Source organism: Cyprinus carpio, unplaced genomic scaffold (genome assembly GCF_018340385.1).
Source record: "Cyprinus carpio isolate SPL01 unplaced genomic scaffold, ASM1834038v1 S000006629, whole genome shotgun sequence".
Classification (NCBI taxonomy): Eukaryota; Metazoa; Chordata; class Actinopteri; order Cypriniformes; family Cyprinidae; genus Cyprinus; species Cyprinus carpio.
Genome location: NW_024879261.1, coordinates 345,437 through 363,130, shown reverse-complemented (window position 1 = coordinate 363,130; position 17,694 = coordinate 345,437). Strand labels below are relative to the sequence as shown.

Genomic DNA, 17,694 nt, shown 5'->3' with positions numbered 1-17,694 from the left:
CACTATATTGGTGTAATGGACAATGAAGGGCCAGAAATCTCTCAGTTTTCATAAAAAATATTGAATGAAAGTCTTCCAAGTGGGTTTGGAACAGCATAGCAATATTGTCATGCTTGGGTGAACAGTACATTGCATTTCCTCCATGTTAGTAAATGGAGGAAAGTAATGCAATAAAGCATATTTAAAAATACATTGTTGTATTTTTTTCTGTTTTAGGTCGTTCTTTTTGTTCAGTATGCCAAACTTTGCAGCTATTGTTACATAACGTCAATGTAATGTCCGATTTAGAACCGATTTAGTTATGAGTCCATGCCTCTTTTAGAAAAAATACCTTTCTTATATACAGTATACTAATATACAATCAAATAAACACTCTGTATTTCTAATACATAAGTTCAACTACTGTCCATCCAACAGACCCACGGACACATTATATTACATAAGTTTCCCAGTCTCATAGCTGCTTTGCATTCTCATAATTCGAATGTGCTCAGTGCATTCTACACAGTATCTAAACTACTGCTTTTGGATTTGTTCTGTACACGCAGCTGGTTTTATGGGAAGATTCCCCGTGCAAAGGCAGAAGAAATGTTAAATAAACAGAGACACGATGGAGCTTTTCTCATTAGAGAGAGTGAGAGTGCACCTGGAGACTTCTCGCTGTCTGTCAAGTATGTATTTGTCATTCTATTCTATTCTATTCTATTCTATTCTGTTTTGCCAGTTTGTATAATGAACACTAACACAGGCTGCTGCTTTTGAAATTTTGATACAGTAATTGAATCTGTTCTTGTAAATAGGGGCATGTCAATGAATAATTGATTCAATGCAGCACAAAATATGGCCGTTCTCAGCACTTTATTTATGTGTCATTGCAAATTCTTTTTGTGTGGTTTCTAAACTAGGCCAGCACTGTCTGAATCATTCAAATAGTTCTCCACAGATAGCTGCAAACCTTAGGGTTCATGATAAACTGAACAGTGCAGAGTTCTTTACTATAATTGCAATATCCAAGTGTTATAAATGCAGCCGGCTATTATGTAATTTTCTAAACACTGTTTTTTTCCCTTTCCTGTAGATTTGGGAATGATGTCCAGCACTTCAAAGTCTTACGGGATGGAGCAGGAAAATACTTCTTGTGGGTGGTCAAATTTAACTCATTAAACTCTTTAGTGGATTATCATCGGTCCACTTCTGTGTCCAGGAATCAGCCCATTTTCCTCAGGGACATTGAACAGGTACCACAGGTAGGACTGAATCAGTGCTGAAACATTTCACAAATACTGTGTTACACTTTGGTGTCCCATTTTTAAAACATTAAATGCACAAATGCCATATTTCTGTCCCACCTTTTCGACTATATCCAACAATTAAAATTGTGTGTGTGTGTGTGTGTGTGTGTGCGTGTGTGTGTGCGTGTGTGTGTGTGTGTGTGTGTGTGTGTGTGTGTGTGTGCGTGTGTATATAACAGCATTCCACTTTTTTAAGAAGAAAGTATCAAATATTTTATGGTGAAATTTTATATATATATATATAGTAAATTTATTAATTACTTGAAACCAACATTTGAGCTTTCTATGCTCTAAGGAGTAAGAGCTTAAATGTTTAAATAAATATATATTTAGCTTCTTGAGATTGACTACATTTTCTGAAGGTAAAAACTATATATATATATATATACACACACACACACACACACACACACAGTATATACAGCCAGACATAAGCCACATTCAAGGCAATATTGTCATAATTTTCAACATTCTACTTTTGTTCCACAGCATTCTACATATGTTCAAGCTTTGTTTGACTTTGACCCTCAAGAGGATGGAGAGCTGGGTTTCAGGCGTGGAGATTTTATCCAGGTCCTGGACAACTCGGATCCTAATTGGTGGAAGGGGGCTTGTCACGGACAGACCGGAATGTTCCCTCGCAATTATGTCACACCTGTCAATCAAAACATGTAACTTGCAGAGAAAATGTTTGCTTGCTTAAAGCACCTGTGGACATCGAGCTGGGTTGCCATGGAAACAGAAACCACAGAGTGATGGAGAGAAAAGGCTCAATTGGTGACGTTGATGTCGATTGGCTGGAAAAATAAAGACTGTGCTGTTTGGAGTGGTTGACATTTTAAGAAGCACTATTGGCTATGTGAGGAAAAATGCTCCAGACTGATATTTCGTTCATGTACTGTTTTACATCAGCTTTGCTTTATATGCAACTTTATTTCATGTTATATGACATCAGCTGTACTAACTAAAAATTTTATTTTTTGTGTGAAGGAAATTTACAATATCACAATCACAATACTGGTACAATTTTGCACCAAGATTCATTTTAAACACCATGTTATGTTTGATTTGTATTGTTCAAATCCATCACGCATTTTTCATGCTTGATTTTTGTATTCATCTTTTGTCATCTTTCCAGAAGTAGTGTTACCATGTTATTTGGTGTGGGATTGTCAAGCATAATTTCATCATGCCATATAATTTTATTTCCATACCATAGTCAAATTAACTTACATGTAGTCATCTTTTTTTCTTAAAGGGATAGGTCACCCAAAAATGAAAATTCTGTCATTATGTTAGGGTGACCATGCATCCTCTTTTTCCTGGACATGTCCTGGCCGGGATTTCTAAATTGTCTAAGATGTGCATTTATTTGACCGTTCTCTGTAGATCCCACCTTCTCACATGCCGTGATTGGAATGTGTGTTTGGTGTGCAAAATGTGTGTTTGGCTTGAAGTTGTGTGGACCGATCGGTGTGTGAACATAGATGTGTAAAGCTGCCCCATTCGACCGCTCCAAGCACTTAGAAGCGTTCGCCATCTTGTAACGTCAACTTGACATAATTCACCATACTATGGGTTCGCAGACCATCGGCTGTGCAGGATTGTGGCATCTTTGATTATTCATTGATTACTATGATGAATGACGTCAAGTTGACCATTACAATATGGCAGACGGCTTGCATATAGCGATCCATGGAAACAGTTGCTAATGAGCCATCTACATATATGTGTGTGTGTGTGTGTGTGTGTGTGTGTGTGTGTGTGTGTGTGTGTGTGTGTGTGTGTGTGAGAGAGAGAACAAAGTACCATGAGAGTGATTTGACAGCATGCTGAGCATCTGCTCTCTATGGTACTTATGCTCTCATGGTACTTTTATGTAAAACACAGATCAGTCTGCGCAGCGTCTCTTCAAGCCAAACACACCTGTAACCTGGACAATTTAGGCAACCCCTAAATCCCAGCCAGGACATGTCTGAGAAAAAGAGGACACATTTATGAGTACATTATGTACAGTACTCATCCTCATTTGTTCCACATGTGTACAATTTTTTGTGTGTAGAAGAAATATTCAAAATGTGTTCAGAATATTGGTATTTGTGTTGCAGGTTTGGAACATCATGAAGGTGATGCCAAAATTGTTATTTTTGGGTAAACTGTCCCTTTAAATCAAAATAGCTTGAAAGTAATGTAATGGTGCCAAAGCCTCTGTAGCAGATCAGTGATCAAATGTAACACATTTGGAGCATTTAATGAAGCCCTTTAAAATGGTACTCGGTATATGATTCTTTTGGGGATTTTCATAGAGTATGGTGGTTACTCTAGATTATTCCTGAATAAATTAAACAGAATAAAGATATTTCCAGTGAAAATTCCCAGTGCACTTGTACAGATCTTTTTTGTGTGTGAATATCAAATGTTTGATATATCTGCTTAGTAGTGAACAAAATTCACTGATCTAGACTTTGTGCCATCTAGAATGATGCCATATAACTGTGCTGACAAAGGGCTGGACTTGCTCAGATGGTAGGAATTTTGTTGTAATGTCATGAAAGTTGTAATGTCATTAAAGTTCCTTACCACACTTTACAGGGGCATTAGATGCCTATTTTTGTAGCTGAGGGCTGTATAATGTTCATGATGTCATTTGAGGATGTTTATTTTTGTTTCTGTTTTTGAGTTTGAGTTTTTTCTTTATGTGGCCCTGGTTTACTACAAGAAAACAATCAAGTGTATGCATCTGTAAGCCACTTTTGAATGCTGAATTGTTTTTTTATCTTAAAATTGGAAAGCTAATATACATCAAAGACTTGTAGTCGTTCAGTTTCTTTGTAATTGTCAAGGTAATTTTTCTTCAAATTCAGTTTTTTTAATGTTTGATGTATGATTAGTTGTGTTGCTTGTACACTTAGAAATGAGATGTGTATATCTGTCATAATGGAATAATGTATTATGTTGATACTAAACCATTTCATCAGCTGCAGTAAACCTCAACAATAGAAATATACATGGCCTCCGTTTGCTGTCTGAATAGTGCAGTTTCATGTACACCTGCACATTGTAGATTATGAGCGAAATACATTTCATAACATTTACCCCTCTTAAGTGTTCATTTGTGCGCGCGTGTGTGTGTGTGTGTTTTTGTTTTGTGCGTGTGTGTGTGTGTTTGTTTTTTTTTCTGTGTGTTTGTTTCATGTTTATTATGTCCTGTGTTTTTTACATTACATTATTTCTACGTCAGGTATCTCAGATAAAATAAAAAAAATTGTGTTTACAATATAAGCAGAATTCAGATGAAAACAATAAAAATAGTAGTGTGAATGCTTTTTATTATTTATTTATTTATTTACTTGAATGAGTGTCAGATAGTTCCATGGGCATCGCTAGGCCAATTTTAGGGGGGCTATAGCTATATAGATGGTTATAAATACCATTTACAAAATATCATGGGGGAGCAATCGGTTTCACATAACTGGTAAATTTTCATTGTGTTCATCTCTCATCACACCACGGCTATTTACAGCTGTAATGAAAATTAAGCACATATGAACGCATACTTTATAAAACAATCATGTTGCCATTTTCATTTGAAAATTTAACTTTCAATGTAATACATATTCCAGTGCATGTGGCAAAGAGGTTTTTTGCATACTTGAGTTAAGGAAATAGGATTGTACTAGAAATGCAGACAGTAAAATTTTGTGTGTGTACAGTAAACAGGTGTGTGTGTGTGTGTGTGTGTGTGTGTGTGTGTGTGAGAGAGAGAGAGAGAGAGAGAGCATGAAAATTTGTATTTGGCTTATTCAGTTATGTTATACTTATGCAATACAGTGGAATACAGCACTTTTTGGCATACAAGTTTAGTATACCAACCCTATTAGTCAAACGTTTTTATACGTATATATATAAAAGTGTATGTGTGTATATATATATATATATATATATACACAAACACACACACACACACACACACACACACACACACACACAGTAAACATTTTAATGGATCAAAAAAGTTCATCAAAGTTGTCTTAAGACAAGAACGGGTATTATTTTGGTTTTAGGACAAATTTGATGAAAGGTTTTGATCCACTTCAAATGTTGACTACTCTATATATTATACCCTCAATGAAAATCCTAGAATCGCCCCTGGATACCTCTACTACAGTTATTTTTGGGTTGACAAAAAGAGATTATACCTACTACAGAACTCTCTTCTCAGTTAAATCTTTCACTGACAACTCTGTTCATATAAAAGAATGTTTTGTGAGCAACATGTAAATCATATAAACACACAGTGACACACTGTTTTCCTAATTAATGTTGTCCAGTTGCTTTGAGGCAATCTTTTTTGTTTAAAGCGCTATATAAATAAAGGTGACTTGACTTGACTTGACTTGACAGTAGCATGTTCATGCATTTTCAATTCTGTTATAACGTTATGACAATTCCGACAGACACTTTTTCTCTTGTCTCGGTTCCATCAACAACTTCTAGTTATACTTCTCATACTTGTTATTTTGTCGCCCCCTAGTGACATCTTGCAAAATAAAGGTTTTTATTTTTATTTTATTTTTTTAAGAACTGTATACAGATAACCAGTAAAATTGTGATATAAACAGTTTACAGAAATTGTGCAAATATTTAATTATACTCGAATACACATTAGTTGTATTAGTTTGTATTAGTTCGTGATTTGAAGAGCATTATAATAGGATAATAATGTAAGTGCTGAAATCCACCAAAATAATGGAATTCGGATGCATGCGTAAAAGCGCATGCGCACTGGCCAGTCCCACGCCATCAGGAAACGAATCAAACAAGCGCGAGCATTCCCCGTGCATCGTTTGAAGTAAGAGAGTGATCTTACAAATGTGTCATTTCGTAATGTTTTGACATAAATTCGTCTTTTTAACGAAGCTACAATTTGTGCTAAGTTGAAAACTGCCAAAAATCAGCAAGATGACCAATGCATGCGAGCGAACCATGTCATATTGTGTTTTGTTGTCGTGCAGTGCAAGTGATTTTATATTTATTTGTTAAATAAATACATTTTTTCATCGCTTGTCTGTGATGGTATCCCTCTCCTGATTACCTTATATTTTTTTCTAATTCTGAGCACCATGGATTCAGCTTGGACAGCTCTTGATGTTGTAACTCAGACTATGTTTCATAAAGCGATTGACGGTACGTAAACTTAATCTGACTTCTTTTTATATTTCATTAAAATGCATTTTGAAGTAATATACCATTAGCTTAGGTCTGTAGGCTAAGCATTTAAAAATAACAAATCGTTTGTTTTACACCGCTTCTTCACAGATCCCAAGTCAGTTGATTTGGAGAAGCTGACTAACGCAATTGTAGACCAGTCATTGAAAGACATTTCATTCTGTAAAGATGCTGGCCGCATGTGTTATGCTGTAGTTCAGGTAAGTCTTATGTTGCTCATTTGTGACCTAGTCAAAACATAAAGATGTTTTCATGAACCTACATCTTTGTTGTTGTTGTTGTTGTTGTTGCTACTGCTGTCTACAAAACACACACGGTGTGAAATCAGCCTCTATTGAAACTTTTTTATTATTATTTTATTACATGGTAAATAATATTTTGCTCTTAACAGGCAGAAGCTCAGAAAGCTGCAACCAGTGTATTCAGGCGAAATCTGTTGACACGTCTGCAGCAAGAGTTCACTGCCAGAGAGGAGACGCGAAACCGCTCGGTGCAGGAGTGGGTGTGTTTGGTCACATTTATCTGCAGCATATTTGATTACATCAAGGTAAAAGATCTCACTCTTTAGTAGGATTTTGAATTATTTTTATTTATTTATTTATTTTTCCTCCACAAGGTTTTAGACTTGCTTATATGATGTTTTATTTTTAGGTGAACAATGCTCCTCTCGTGGCCCTTGTGGATCCAGTATATGACTGCCTCTATAGGTTGGCTAAGCCAGATGCCTTGATCAATGAGGAAGAGGTAAGATGTATTTTAACACCAATAATTGGAGGTAAATTTCACTTTGGGAAGAATTTTTGAATGTCTGCTGCCAGGGGTGCATTAAAGCACAGGCTTCAAGGAGCTGAAGCCCAGGGGCCTTCACTGGAAAGGGGGCCCACTGGCTGCAGGGAAATTATAATTAATTTTGGGGTCAAAGTGGCTCGACAGTCCACTAGCTTCTTGCTGTCGCTATGGCAAATATCAGCTGCTTTGTTTAAAAAAAATGTACATTAAATCTGAAATACAGCCTGAACGATGACAACAATAACGTACAATCACTAGACTAGTGATCTCAAATCTTTTTAACAGTTTATTTTACAGACTTTATTTTAAAGTCTTCCCTTTTTTCACAAAACCTTTTGCTTTCTAGAAACCATGTCAGTTTCAGTTGAAAATATTTCAAGTTCAAGTGTTGGCATTATAAACACTCAATTAATACCAACATATGAAATTAAATTAATGACAGAACAATTATGAATGTTGGACAATAAATATATAACAGGAATATAACAGCTTGACAGTAAACTGTTTTTGCAGTATTTTCTTTTATTAATGTCTGTTAAAGAAAGACTGTAAACAAAAAAATACTTTTTGTATGTAAACACACACACACGTACAGCCACACTCTCCAAAATTGTTTAATTATTTAATTATGACAGAGACACAGCAATGCATCATGTTCTAATTTATGTTATTGTTTTTGTTGTTTGTTTTTGTGGTTTGTTACGTACAATATATATTTCAGACCTAGTGGAGTAATAGTAAATAATAATATAGTAAGTAGTTGTAAATGTATAAGGTTGCATAAGCTCATTACTTAGTGTCATATCCAAATAAATCATTATTATGGTTTCTATGGCTAGGACCTGCAGTTAGGATTTAAGTATACTACTAGACTATAAACGGTTAAAGTTAGCGGGTGCATAACACAGCGCTACATCCCACTTCAAAACACAATATTTTGACACTTTTGTGAATAATTACCATAATAAACGATGAAAGGCAAGATTTTTATTGTCACACTGAGTTTTTGCAGTGGATTACCCAACATTGCGTTATTTTATTCCACTTTGACCTCTCTTTCATTGTTATTCTGTCTGTTTCTGTGTATGTGCTGTTATTCAGTTGGAATCTTCGCCCCAAAATGGTGGTCGCGCTCCTGAAGCGCCACCTAGTGGCTGTTACCCAAAAAGCATCAGAGTTTCGCCTCTTGGTCTTCTATACTCTTTGCTGCACTTTTCGTCAGACCGGAAACGCAAGCTCTTGATATACGTTTCACATTTTGCTGCATTCCAAAGCTCAATCTTGGTGAACTCTGGCCTGCGAATTCGCGTCACGTGACACAGTGTGACCAACGGCAGATCAATATGTCACAGCATGACCTCCTATCCGAATTAAAAGAACATAAATTTAAAACTGCAGCGCTGCAGGAAAGTGGAGAAGATTGTATGTTTTAACATTTTAGATGTATTATAATTTGTTATGTGTTGAATCTAAGTTTTTAAAAAGACAGTGCACAGCGTGACGTCATATCACGACCATTGCAGCATGCGAAACAATTTTGCATGCTCAAAGTCCAGTGTGACCGCGGCTATATACTGTAAGCAGAATGCACAATGTATGCGCTAGTAAAGAAGCCCGACACGAGAGTGTCTTTATGTTAACGTGCAGATTAACAAGAAACAAAACTGCTGTGTGAAAGGAACTGGACCGGACAACAATCTGTAATGTCATACAGTGCGAGTTCAGTTACTTGCATGGATGTAATCTGTGTCAGCTCAGCTGAAGGTTTTAGATTTATTCACTGTGTTCCATCAGAGGTGCTGCTTCAAAGTCTCAATTTTAAATCAGAGGATGGAAAAATAGGAATCATCCTATTACTTAAATGTGATCATTATCACTGTATATGGCTGTGATTTAATAAATTAAACGTGAGTACAGCATGTTTCCAAATAAAAATGCTGTTAGTAATCACCAAACAGCCCACATTTATGCCAATATGCCGTGTTTTTCGATCTACTGATTATGAATAATGAATATTTGGTGTGATTTTTATGGTGTTTAAATCATACCTGTAAACTCACATTTTAGCCAGGAAAGTTTTGATGGCATTTTCTTTTCATATAACACCCATTACTTAATGTAATGGCTATAATTCTGATGTTCCATAAGCGCCACCTTGTGGTAAAGAGTGAATTTGCATATTCACATATATTCACATTTTATGCAGAACCAGTGTTGTGAATGTTAACTGGCATATTAACAAGAAAAAAAAAATCACAATTGGACATGCATAATTGTCAGAAAGCTTAAAAAAAGAGATTTTCTGGGGTAGAGGGGCCTACTGTAATGCTGTAGCCCAGGGGCATCTGGTTATCTTAAGGCACCCCTGTCTGCTGCATTGGAACCTTAACCTTGTTTCAAATGTATATTGTCGAATGCTTTATAGATTTTATGCTGTAGGTTCAGTACTGCCGCTCCCAATACACAGAGTAGGCAGTTTGCGTAGGGCACCATCCCAGTTGCTCAAAAAATAAAAACATGACGCGCCATTTCTGAATCCGCGACCACTCGCACCTCACCTGAATTCAAATTATCATAATTGATGGACAACTATGCCCGTAAAAAGACATCAGCAATCCACCGCTGAGAAAAGAACAAAAAAAGATGATGAAAACAAAGCCTGTGTGTCACTTTCAGGTACATTCATAACCCTGTGAAATTTTTTTGGGTGTCGAGGTTAATAACATGTTTTAATTTCACCACCACCAACTCATCTAATGTTCTCTCAGAGTTTTCAACCAAGTCATCCTAGGTGTATATGACTTTCTTTTTTTCAGACGAATCCAGTTGGCGTTATATTAAAAATTGTCTTTGATCTTTCAAGCTATTTAATGGCACTCAGCAGGTGTTGCAGTGCATCAGATCAAAAGAAGTGAAATAAAAAGCGCCCATCCTTAAAAAAAAATTGTCTCACACGGCTCTGGGGAGTGAATAAAGGCCTCATGTAGCGAATTGATGCATTCATACAAATAACCATATTTAAAACATAATAATCAGTTTAATCTAGCTTGCGCTCACTTTTGTACAAGGAAGCATCTCTGAGTGGATGACGTATGAGGTTGGCTTTGTGCATGCGCCACTCAGAAGTGACGAACGCTGAAGCTCAGGGGAGAGATCAGAACAAAACAACGGTCACTAATTAGAAATACAAAACAAGGATTTGTAAAGAATGTCGAAGGATTTCGATATAAGCCAAGAGGAGACTTGTTTTCCTTTGCTAAAGTAAGGAAATTTTGCTTCCTTTGTTCCTGTTAACAAACGTTGGTTTTCACGAGACTCACAAGGCAACGCCGACCTCATACGTCATCCTGAGCTGTTTCCATGTACAACTGTTGGTCCAAGCTAGATTAAAGTGATGATTACGTTTTGAATCAGGGCTGTAACCACCATAGACAATGAGGAATTGGTGCTTTTTATTTCACTTCTTTTGGACTGCAACACCTGCTGAGTGCCATTTAACAGCTTGAAAGATCAAAGACAGTTTTTGATATAACTCCAACTGGATTTGTCTGAAAGAAGTCACATACACCTAGGATGCCTTGAGAGGTGAGTAATTTATGGTCTAATTTTCATTTTTTGGGTGAACTAACCCTTTAATACTTCTTTGTAAATTATTATTGAAGTAACAAAACCATGGTTAGTTTGCAGTTACCGTGGCTTTATTCACAAATGAATCAAAGAAAAATAACAAATTCCATTACAAACAATACAAACCATCAACTTTTTACCATTAAAACCATTAAAATGGTTTTCTGTAGTGTGTTTTGGGACATATTCCATTAGGATTTATTTGTTTTAACAAGCCACCAATAGAAGGTGACCAATTACCAATAGAGACCAACAGGGTTCATTACAGTATCCATTAAAACCAATACAAGTTCCATTATAACCATTAAAACCATTACAAATGTTGTGATGGTGTCTTTTTTTTTTTTTTTTTTTTTTTTGAACATTACATGTTATTACAAATGCCTGCAAAGAGAGCCAAAGGCCTGGTAATTGCTGCTGTAATTCCAGCAAGCAAATTGGATGGAAATTTTCAGGAATATTAATAATCGATTTTCACTACCATTAATGATCAACTAATCGTTTATATGAATACTGCATAAATGCTTGTGGAGAAATCCAAATATATCCAAATAGTAGCAACAATCTCAATGGTACACATTGTGAGGTAAATATTTCTCCTGCTTATCTGAACATGAGCATAAATATCAAGATTGATTCCAACCTTTAATAATTAAGGTTGGAATAAACTAAAAAAACTTTTAAGATTTGAACAGATATTTAAAAGGGTCATGAACTGCCTTTGTTTTTTGTTTTGTACAACATGTGCCATATTCGGTAATGTGATATATCACGGTAATGAACATGCACGATACTGTTATCATGGGCACTTCTAAATACCGTGAATTATTATTCATTACAAATTATTCAGAATTTGGGATGCATTTTAAGAATACTTTTCCCATCAACTGGTCAAAATGCACAACACCGCTGTATGCTGCTTGAAAGAGCGTGTGCGCTCTGATGTAAACAAGCACGCATGAGAAGCACATGGGGGAACACGAGAGATGCCCTGAATGAAAGCACATTTATTCATCTGACAGCAGATGGCGCTAAACTGCAGAAAATGCAGCCGTTACCCTGGAAATCCCATAAAGCAAGCTACTTTCTAAAACGTATTAAAATAGATATAAATAGCCATTCAGATTTTTGGATTTGCTATGGTGTTCATCACAGCGCCAAATACTTAAATATTTAGACTTAATAGGCTATTCATTTTCAGACTTTTTTTACATTTTAATCTGGACTACAACATGCCCTAGGCCTAGATATTGTTTGAAAGTGTTTTGATTCTTTATTGTTCGTTCACACTTTACATTAGGGCTTCATTAGTTAACATTAGTTTATTCGTTAGTTAACACAAACTGCCAATGAAAAGTTCTTCTGAATTAATCTTAGGTATTCCAATATTTAATAACACGTGTTTAAAATCGAAAGTTGCAGCGTTTATTTAATGAGCTAACATGAACTAAGACTTGTATTTTTTAACAAAGATTAATAACTTCTGTAGCAAATGTAGCTATTGCTCATTGTGAATGTTGATGCATTATCTAAGGTTAACTTATGAGGTCTTATTGTAAAGTGATACCTATTGGTCTTTATAGTTCTTTTGCACTTTAATCTGTGTAAAACGGATAACTTTATATATTTTTCTGTATTGCTTTATTGTATTTAAATATTCAGTTATTTTTGCTATAAGAAAAAAGTTAGACCTGTTATACTGTATTATAACCACTTTTTTTAAACTAAATTTCAATACCATGATAATACCATGATAAAAGCATTAGCAATTAATCGCAACATGAAAATTTGATATCCCTAGTCCACTTATAATATTATGATTTTTACATTAAAAAAAACATCATAATTTAATAAATAAGCTATTTTCTGTTCTGTTTTTAAACATCCTCTTCAGAACGCTCTGTTTGAATAGGCGTGGCGAATTGTAGACTCAGAAGTAAAGGCACACTGCTTCCATTGGCTAATAGTTGTGAATGTTAAATAGTTGTGAATAGTTGTGAAAAATAGTTGTGAATGTCACTCACACTTTTGTTGCAACGTTACAGTCGGATCCAATATAGTCGGTACAGCATGTCTTTTAGGCCCTGTCCCAAATGGCACACTTCATGTGCACTTTCAGTCTTGAGGACTTACAATGGCCGATGCGTGCGCATGTCCGTTAAGTCCATGAGACCGTAGGGTGTCCCATTTGTCATTTTAGTGTTGAGAAGGGTGCTCGCGAGCACCGCCTTTGCGACCTCAGCTATGCGCCCTCGATGCACACTTCTGCTGAGCTTGCAAGCCTGCGAGCTACACAGCCGACTTCTACCGGCAGTCAAAGCAGCATTATGTCATGAAAGTGCAGACTCTGAGGAAGACTGTGAGGGTTTAGGTTGCCATTTGGGACAGGGCCTTAGTTTCTATCTTTTTGAAAACCCTGCGTTGAATTGTGCCTTGTTTGTAAATGAATCCACAGTAAAACGAAGAGAACAAAGGACCGAGTTCTTACTGACTGGATCTTCATTAAAAATAAAGTTCATTCACTCTTTCATAACGTGGGGATCAGAAGGAAGGCAATGGAAAGACTGTTTTTCCACAACTTTGCTAAACGGGCAGTGATATCAAAGCAGGTGTTGATGATCTTCTGCGGAGGCAGTGTCTATCCACACCATTACGTCATAAAGTAGAGCATTCCAAAAGCTGTCGTTTTGGCAGACTGCCTTCAATATAAGCTGGTTTTAATTTTGAGTTATGAAACTTACAAGATATTTGTATAGTACAATGACCTCTTATGTCAAAAGATCAAGGGAATTTTGGTTTCTCAGTTCATGACCCCATTTAAAACTCTAGGAATAGAGAGGCAGAGTAACATCACTTGAAATGATGACAAAATAAAGTTCTTATTGTCTTGTTGTACTTTGACATCTCGGTTTTGTGCTGAAATTGAATCAACAATAGATAAGCCTAATCAATTACATTATTAAAGGTGATTAATTAATTAACAATTACTTATTGACATCCATATGCAAATGTCCGGATTGTCGCTTGTAGCACCTACTCAGACAGTTAATGATTTCGGATGCAGTAAAAGACAATTTTAACACATTCCAGTATTTTGCATTCATGACAACAGCTAAATACAAGAATTTCCTTTGTGTTTCTAACAGGTGGACTGCCTGGTTGTACAGCTCCATCGTGTTGGCGAGCAGCTGGAGCAAACAAACTCCCGGCGCATGAACCAGCTTTTTTACTTGCTACGGGATGGTTTTCTCCTTCAGGAAGACCTCAGCTCCATGACTAGGCTCTTGCTCCTGGAGATCTTGGAGTTCAGGGCCAGTGGCTGGACCCTCACTGACACTGCGCACAAGTACTACTACAGTGAAGTAGTTGACTGAGGTGCACTGAGAAGAGAATGATGTTCCTTGTTAGCATTAAGATTTCAAGCATTCAATGTTTGCAGCAGGTCTGAACAGTACTTCATGGGAGAAAGAAGTGGAAATCCCATGTAATAATAATGCGGAGAATTATGGAAGAGCTTGTGTTCATGCATTTGCATGTGTTGTGTTCAGTGTTTGAGTTTAGCAGAATGTTCAGTTTTTGGTGTTCTCTTGTGAATTCAGCATTATGAATCTGCACTGGATATTGACTTGATGCAATAAGAAAAGCAATCGCTAATAGCTCTAAAACTGTGAGCCACCAGCAGAATTCTTGAATTTTTTTTTTTTTTTTTTTTTTTGATTTGATATGTTGTATATTTTCTTTTTTTTTTTATGTTTTTTTAGTGTTATGTGTTTTTGGAGTCTGAGGGGGATTTTGTCTCACCTTCAACGGTGTTGTTAATATGACGGGATACCTTGTTAAAGTTTCTTAATTTTGTAATAATTTATAAGAAAGCCTATATTGTTAATTTCTGGATGGGCCAATATGTGTGAAAACATGTTAAGTCATGATGGCTGCTGTAAAGTTATCCTTGCAAATTTGAGAGCATTTACTTGGTCTTGTTTATATTTCTATTTTGAATTCAATAAATAGAAAGAAGTTTAACTCTTTCTCTCTGCCAAGTTATAAGCATTTCTCTTACAGAATGTTCACATGTTAAAATCACATGAAAAATATGTGGAACACATGAAACATTGTTTTGGAATATTTTGATGGTGGAAATGTGTAAAAATCATGTGATCACATAACCATGTGAACAAATGTGGAAAAATGTGGACAATAGGTGATCAAATGTGGAAATGTGATCACATGGGTTTTTACACATTTACACCATGAAAATTTTATAAAACCACAAGCTTCACCTGTTTCACATATTTTATATGTGACTTTACATTTATTGCCCATGTGAAGTGATTTTTCTGTATATTTATGTGAAATGTCAATTTCAGAGTGTAACAGTTTGACTAGTTTTACTAAAAGAACAAGTATAATAGCTGCTAAACCAAGTTTCTTGGTTTTGGTCCACATGTTGTCATAGAAATTTTCAATGTAATTTTATCTGACTTAGGGTATTACCTATGATAAATAGCATCCTGTCCAAGAAGATACCAGAAGATACCACTTCCAAAGTGTTTGCTAGATTCTTTAGTGCTTCCCTTCCATAGATGCGCAGCATTAAGGAACTTACTCTTATATTACTCTTTGCAATAATAAGGTTTATTCACGGCCAACCAGGAGTCATACCTTTAAAGTGACAGACACATCCATGCTTCTAAAGGTATAGGCCTATTGTTTTATTAAAATTTGCTTGGTCTGTTAATAAATTTAATACATTTTCAGAGCTTAGTAGGCATAATTATTATATTTTTAGGCATTATTGTGCTAGAGAAATTATAGATTATAGGCATTTTTTATGTTATACTCTATTTCAGACCCTATCTCAGAAGATCAGACCCTTTCTGTCAGAGCAAGCCACACAACTTCTTGTCCAAGCTCTTGTTCTCTCTTGGCGGGCCTTCCTGCATGTACTATCAAGCCTCTGCAACTGATCCAGAATGCAGCAGCCAGAGTGGTCTTCAATGAGCCAACAAAAAGCTCACGTTACTCCTCTCCTCATCAGGTTACACCGGTTACCAGGAGCCACTCACATCAAATTCAAGGTACTGATGCTTGCCTACAAGACGAGCACTGGCACGGCACCAATATACCTAAACTCACTAGTTCAAACTTACGTGCCCTCCAGAAGTTTGCGTTCTGCAAGTGAACGGCTCCTTGTGGCGCCATCCCAAAGAGGCACAAAATCACTCTCACTCTCACTGAACTTTTCCTGGACTGTGCCCAGCTGGTGGAATGACCTCCCAATCTCAGTTCGAACAGCTGAGTCTGTATTCATCTTCAAAAACATCTAAAGACACACGTTTTTTGCCAACACTTGACCAACTAATACTAGCACTTACCTTTTCTTTTCCTTTTCCTTTTTCTTTTCTTTTAACATTCTTTTATTTTTTTTTGGTTTTCTTTTCTTTTCTTTTTTTCTATTGTAATAATGATAGATACGTGTGTTTTTGTTGTGTAATAGACATTCTTCATGTTGTTTTTGTACTGTTGTTGTTCTCTCGCTGGTCTGATTGCTTCTATTGTTCTCATTTGTAAGTCGCTTGGGATAAAAGTGTCTGCTAAATGATTAAATGTAAATGTATTTATTAATTTATAATTTATATTAATCATAAATATATACATAATAAATTATCATGTCATTTGGCATTTTAAAAAGTTAATTAAAAAAAACTAAATTATTTAGATAAAAACGGGACAAATACATAATAATGTAGTCCTAATTTAAGCAAATGAATAAAAAAAATGATAAAGATTCAGCTCATTCTGGTAAAAGCTGCAGAACTGTCAAAAAAGACTAATAATAATTATTATAAATAATCTAATTTAAAATAACAACATTAAGGTGTTCTGTTGCAAGTTTACATAGCCTACTTGAGCATGTTTTCTCATGGTTAACTGTTGAGCTATGAGTTCCTCACTGATTATTTAAATGGTATGAATGGGTGTCCCTTATTTTACCTGAAGGTGGCAGCCTTAGTAATGTCATAAAATATTTTTAATACAGTTGACTGCATTTAACGTGAATTTAATTAAAACATTGTAAGTTACTAATTAGAACACTTTTATTGTACAGAAAGAGAAAAAAATATAATTTACATCATCAAAGAACATTATCATTGAATTCAAGCACTCTCAAAAACTCCCATTAATCACTTAAGTTGGTTACATTGTGAAATGAATATCTTGCTTACATCGTACACACATCTGCACTTTGTTGTTTCTGATGAGAGAAATCGGCAGAGAGCAGAATTCAGTCAGCAAGCGTGCGCACTGAAAAAAACAGCTGTTTCAGCGATGACTCATCTGATAGCCTCTTATTGGCCATTGTACTCATAAGCTCAACAGAATCATGTGTGATTGGTTCTAATGACCAGTGTTGTAGCTACAAACGCGTACCAGCCAGCGAAGTTGAAGTTGTGCGAACGCAGATTTAAATTTAGCAGCTAATGATGTGCCGCATTGTACGATATAATCACACCGGCGTTATCGTTTATCAAATATAAAAAATATTATTCTCCTTTTTTTTTTGTCTTTTGGAAGCTGCATTCAAAATCCACTTGCCTCAAAAATCTGAGGGGGTACGGCTGAAATTGCGGGAGTGGTGTTATTTCGGCTGGGCCCCCCTCTGGTCCAGTGCCCTGCCCGGTAGGCCCTTGCATTAATCTGTCCCTGGGTGGGTCAACTTACCCCACTCTCCCCTACTTCCATTGAAGATGAGACA

At 36.0% G+C, this 17,694-nt stretch overlaps 2 protein-coding genes across 3 annotated transcripts in view; both read left to right on the top strand.

Moving 5' to 3' along the window:
• grb2a (growth factor receptor-bound protein 2a) overlaps positions 1 to 5,058 on the top strand; it is a 35,487-nt gene extending 30,429 nt beyond the window's left edge. The window contains exons 4-7 of one of the 2 annotated variants that reach the window (XR_006159633.1): positions 549 to 671; positions 1,079 to 1,247; positions 1,782 to 3,072; positions 5,013 to 5,058. Coding sequence is in view for 1 of the 2 variants with exons in the window: in XM_042755054.1 (XP_042610988.1) it covers positions 549 to 671; positions 1,079 to 1,247; positions 1,782 to 1,967 (478 nt within the window). In the remaining variant the exon portion in view is untranslated. Of the gene's footprint in view, positions 1 to 548; positions 672 to 1,078; positions 1,248 to 1,781; positions 4,300 to 5,012 lie in introns of those variants that run through there. The other variant, XM_042755054.1, reaches the window with a different exon arrangement.
• Positions 5,059 to 6,078: 1,020 nt separating this feature from the next.
• Positions 6,079 to 14,655, top strand: LOC109110421 (MIF4G domain-containing protein A). Its single transcript, XM_042755059.1, has 6 exons — positions 6,079 to 6,144; positions 6,412 to 6,479; positions 6,612 to 6,721; positions 6,913 to 7,068; positions 7,173 to 7,265; positions 14,084 to 14,655. Exons 2-6 carry the CDS (start codon positions 6,416 to 6,418, stop codon positions 14,309 to 14,311), a joined length of 651 nt encoding a protein of 216 aa, XP_042610993.1. The 5' UTR covers positions 6,079 to 6,144; positions 6,412 to 6,415; the 3' UTR covers positions 14,312 to 14,655.
• Positions 14,656 to 17,694: the final 3,039 nt, after the last annotated feature.

Excerpts from the sequence above, each read along its gene's own strand:
- LOC109110421 (XM_042755059.1), top strand. The coding sequence starts at position 6,416 with ATGGATTCAGCTTGGACAGCTCTTGATGTTGTAACTCAGACTATGTTT. Across the intron at positions 6,480-6,611 it reads GTTTCATAAAGCGATTGACG|ATCCCAAGTCAGTTGATTTG; the intron begins GTACGTAAACTT and ends GCTTCTTCACAG. Across the intron at positions 7,069-7,172 it reads GCATATTTGATTACATCAAG|GTGAACAATGCTCCTCTCGT; the intron begins GTAAAAGATCTC and ends TTTTATTTTTAG.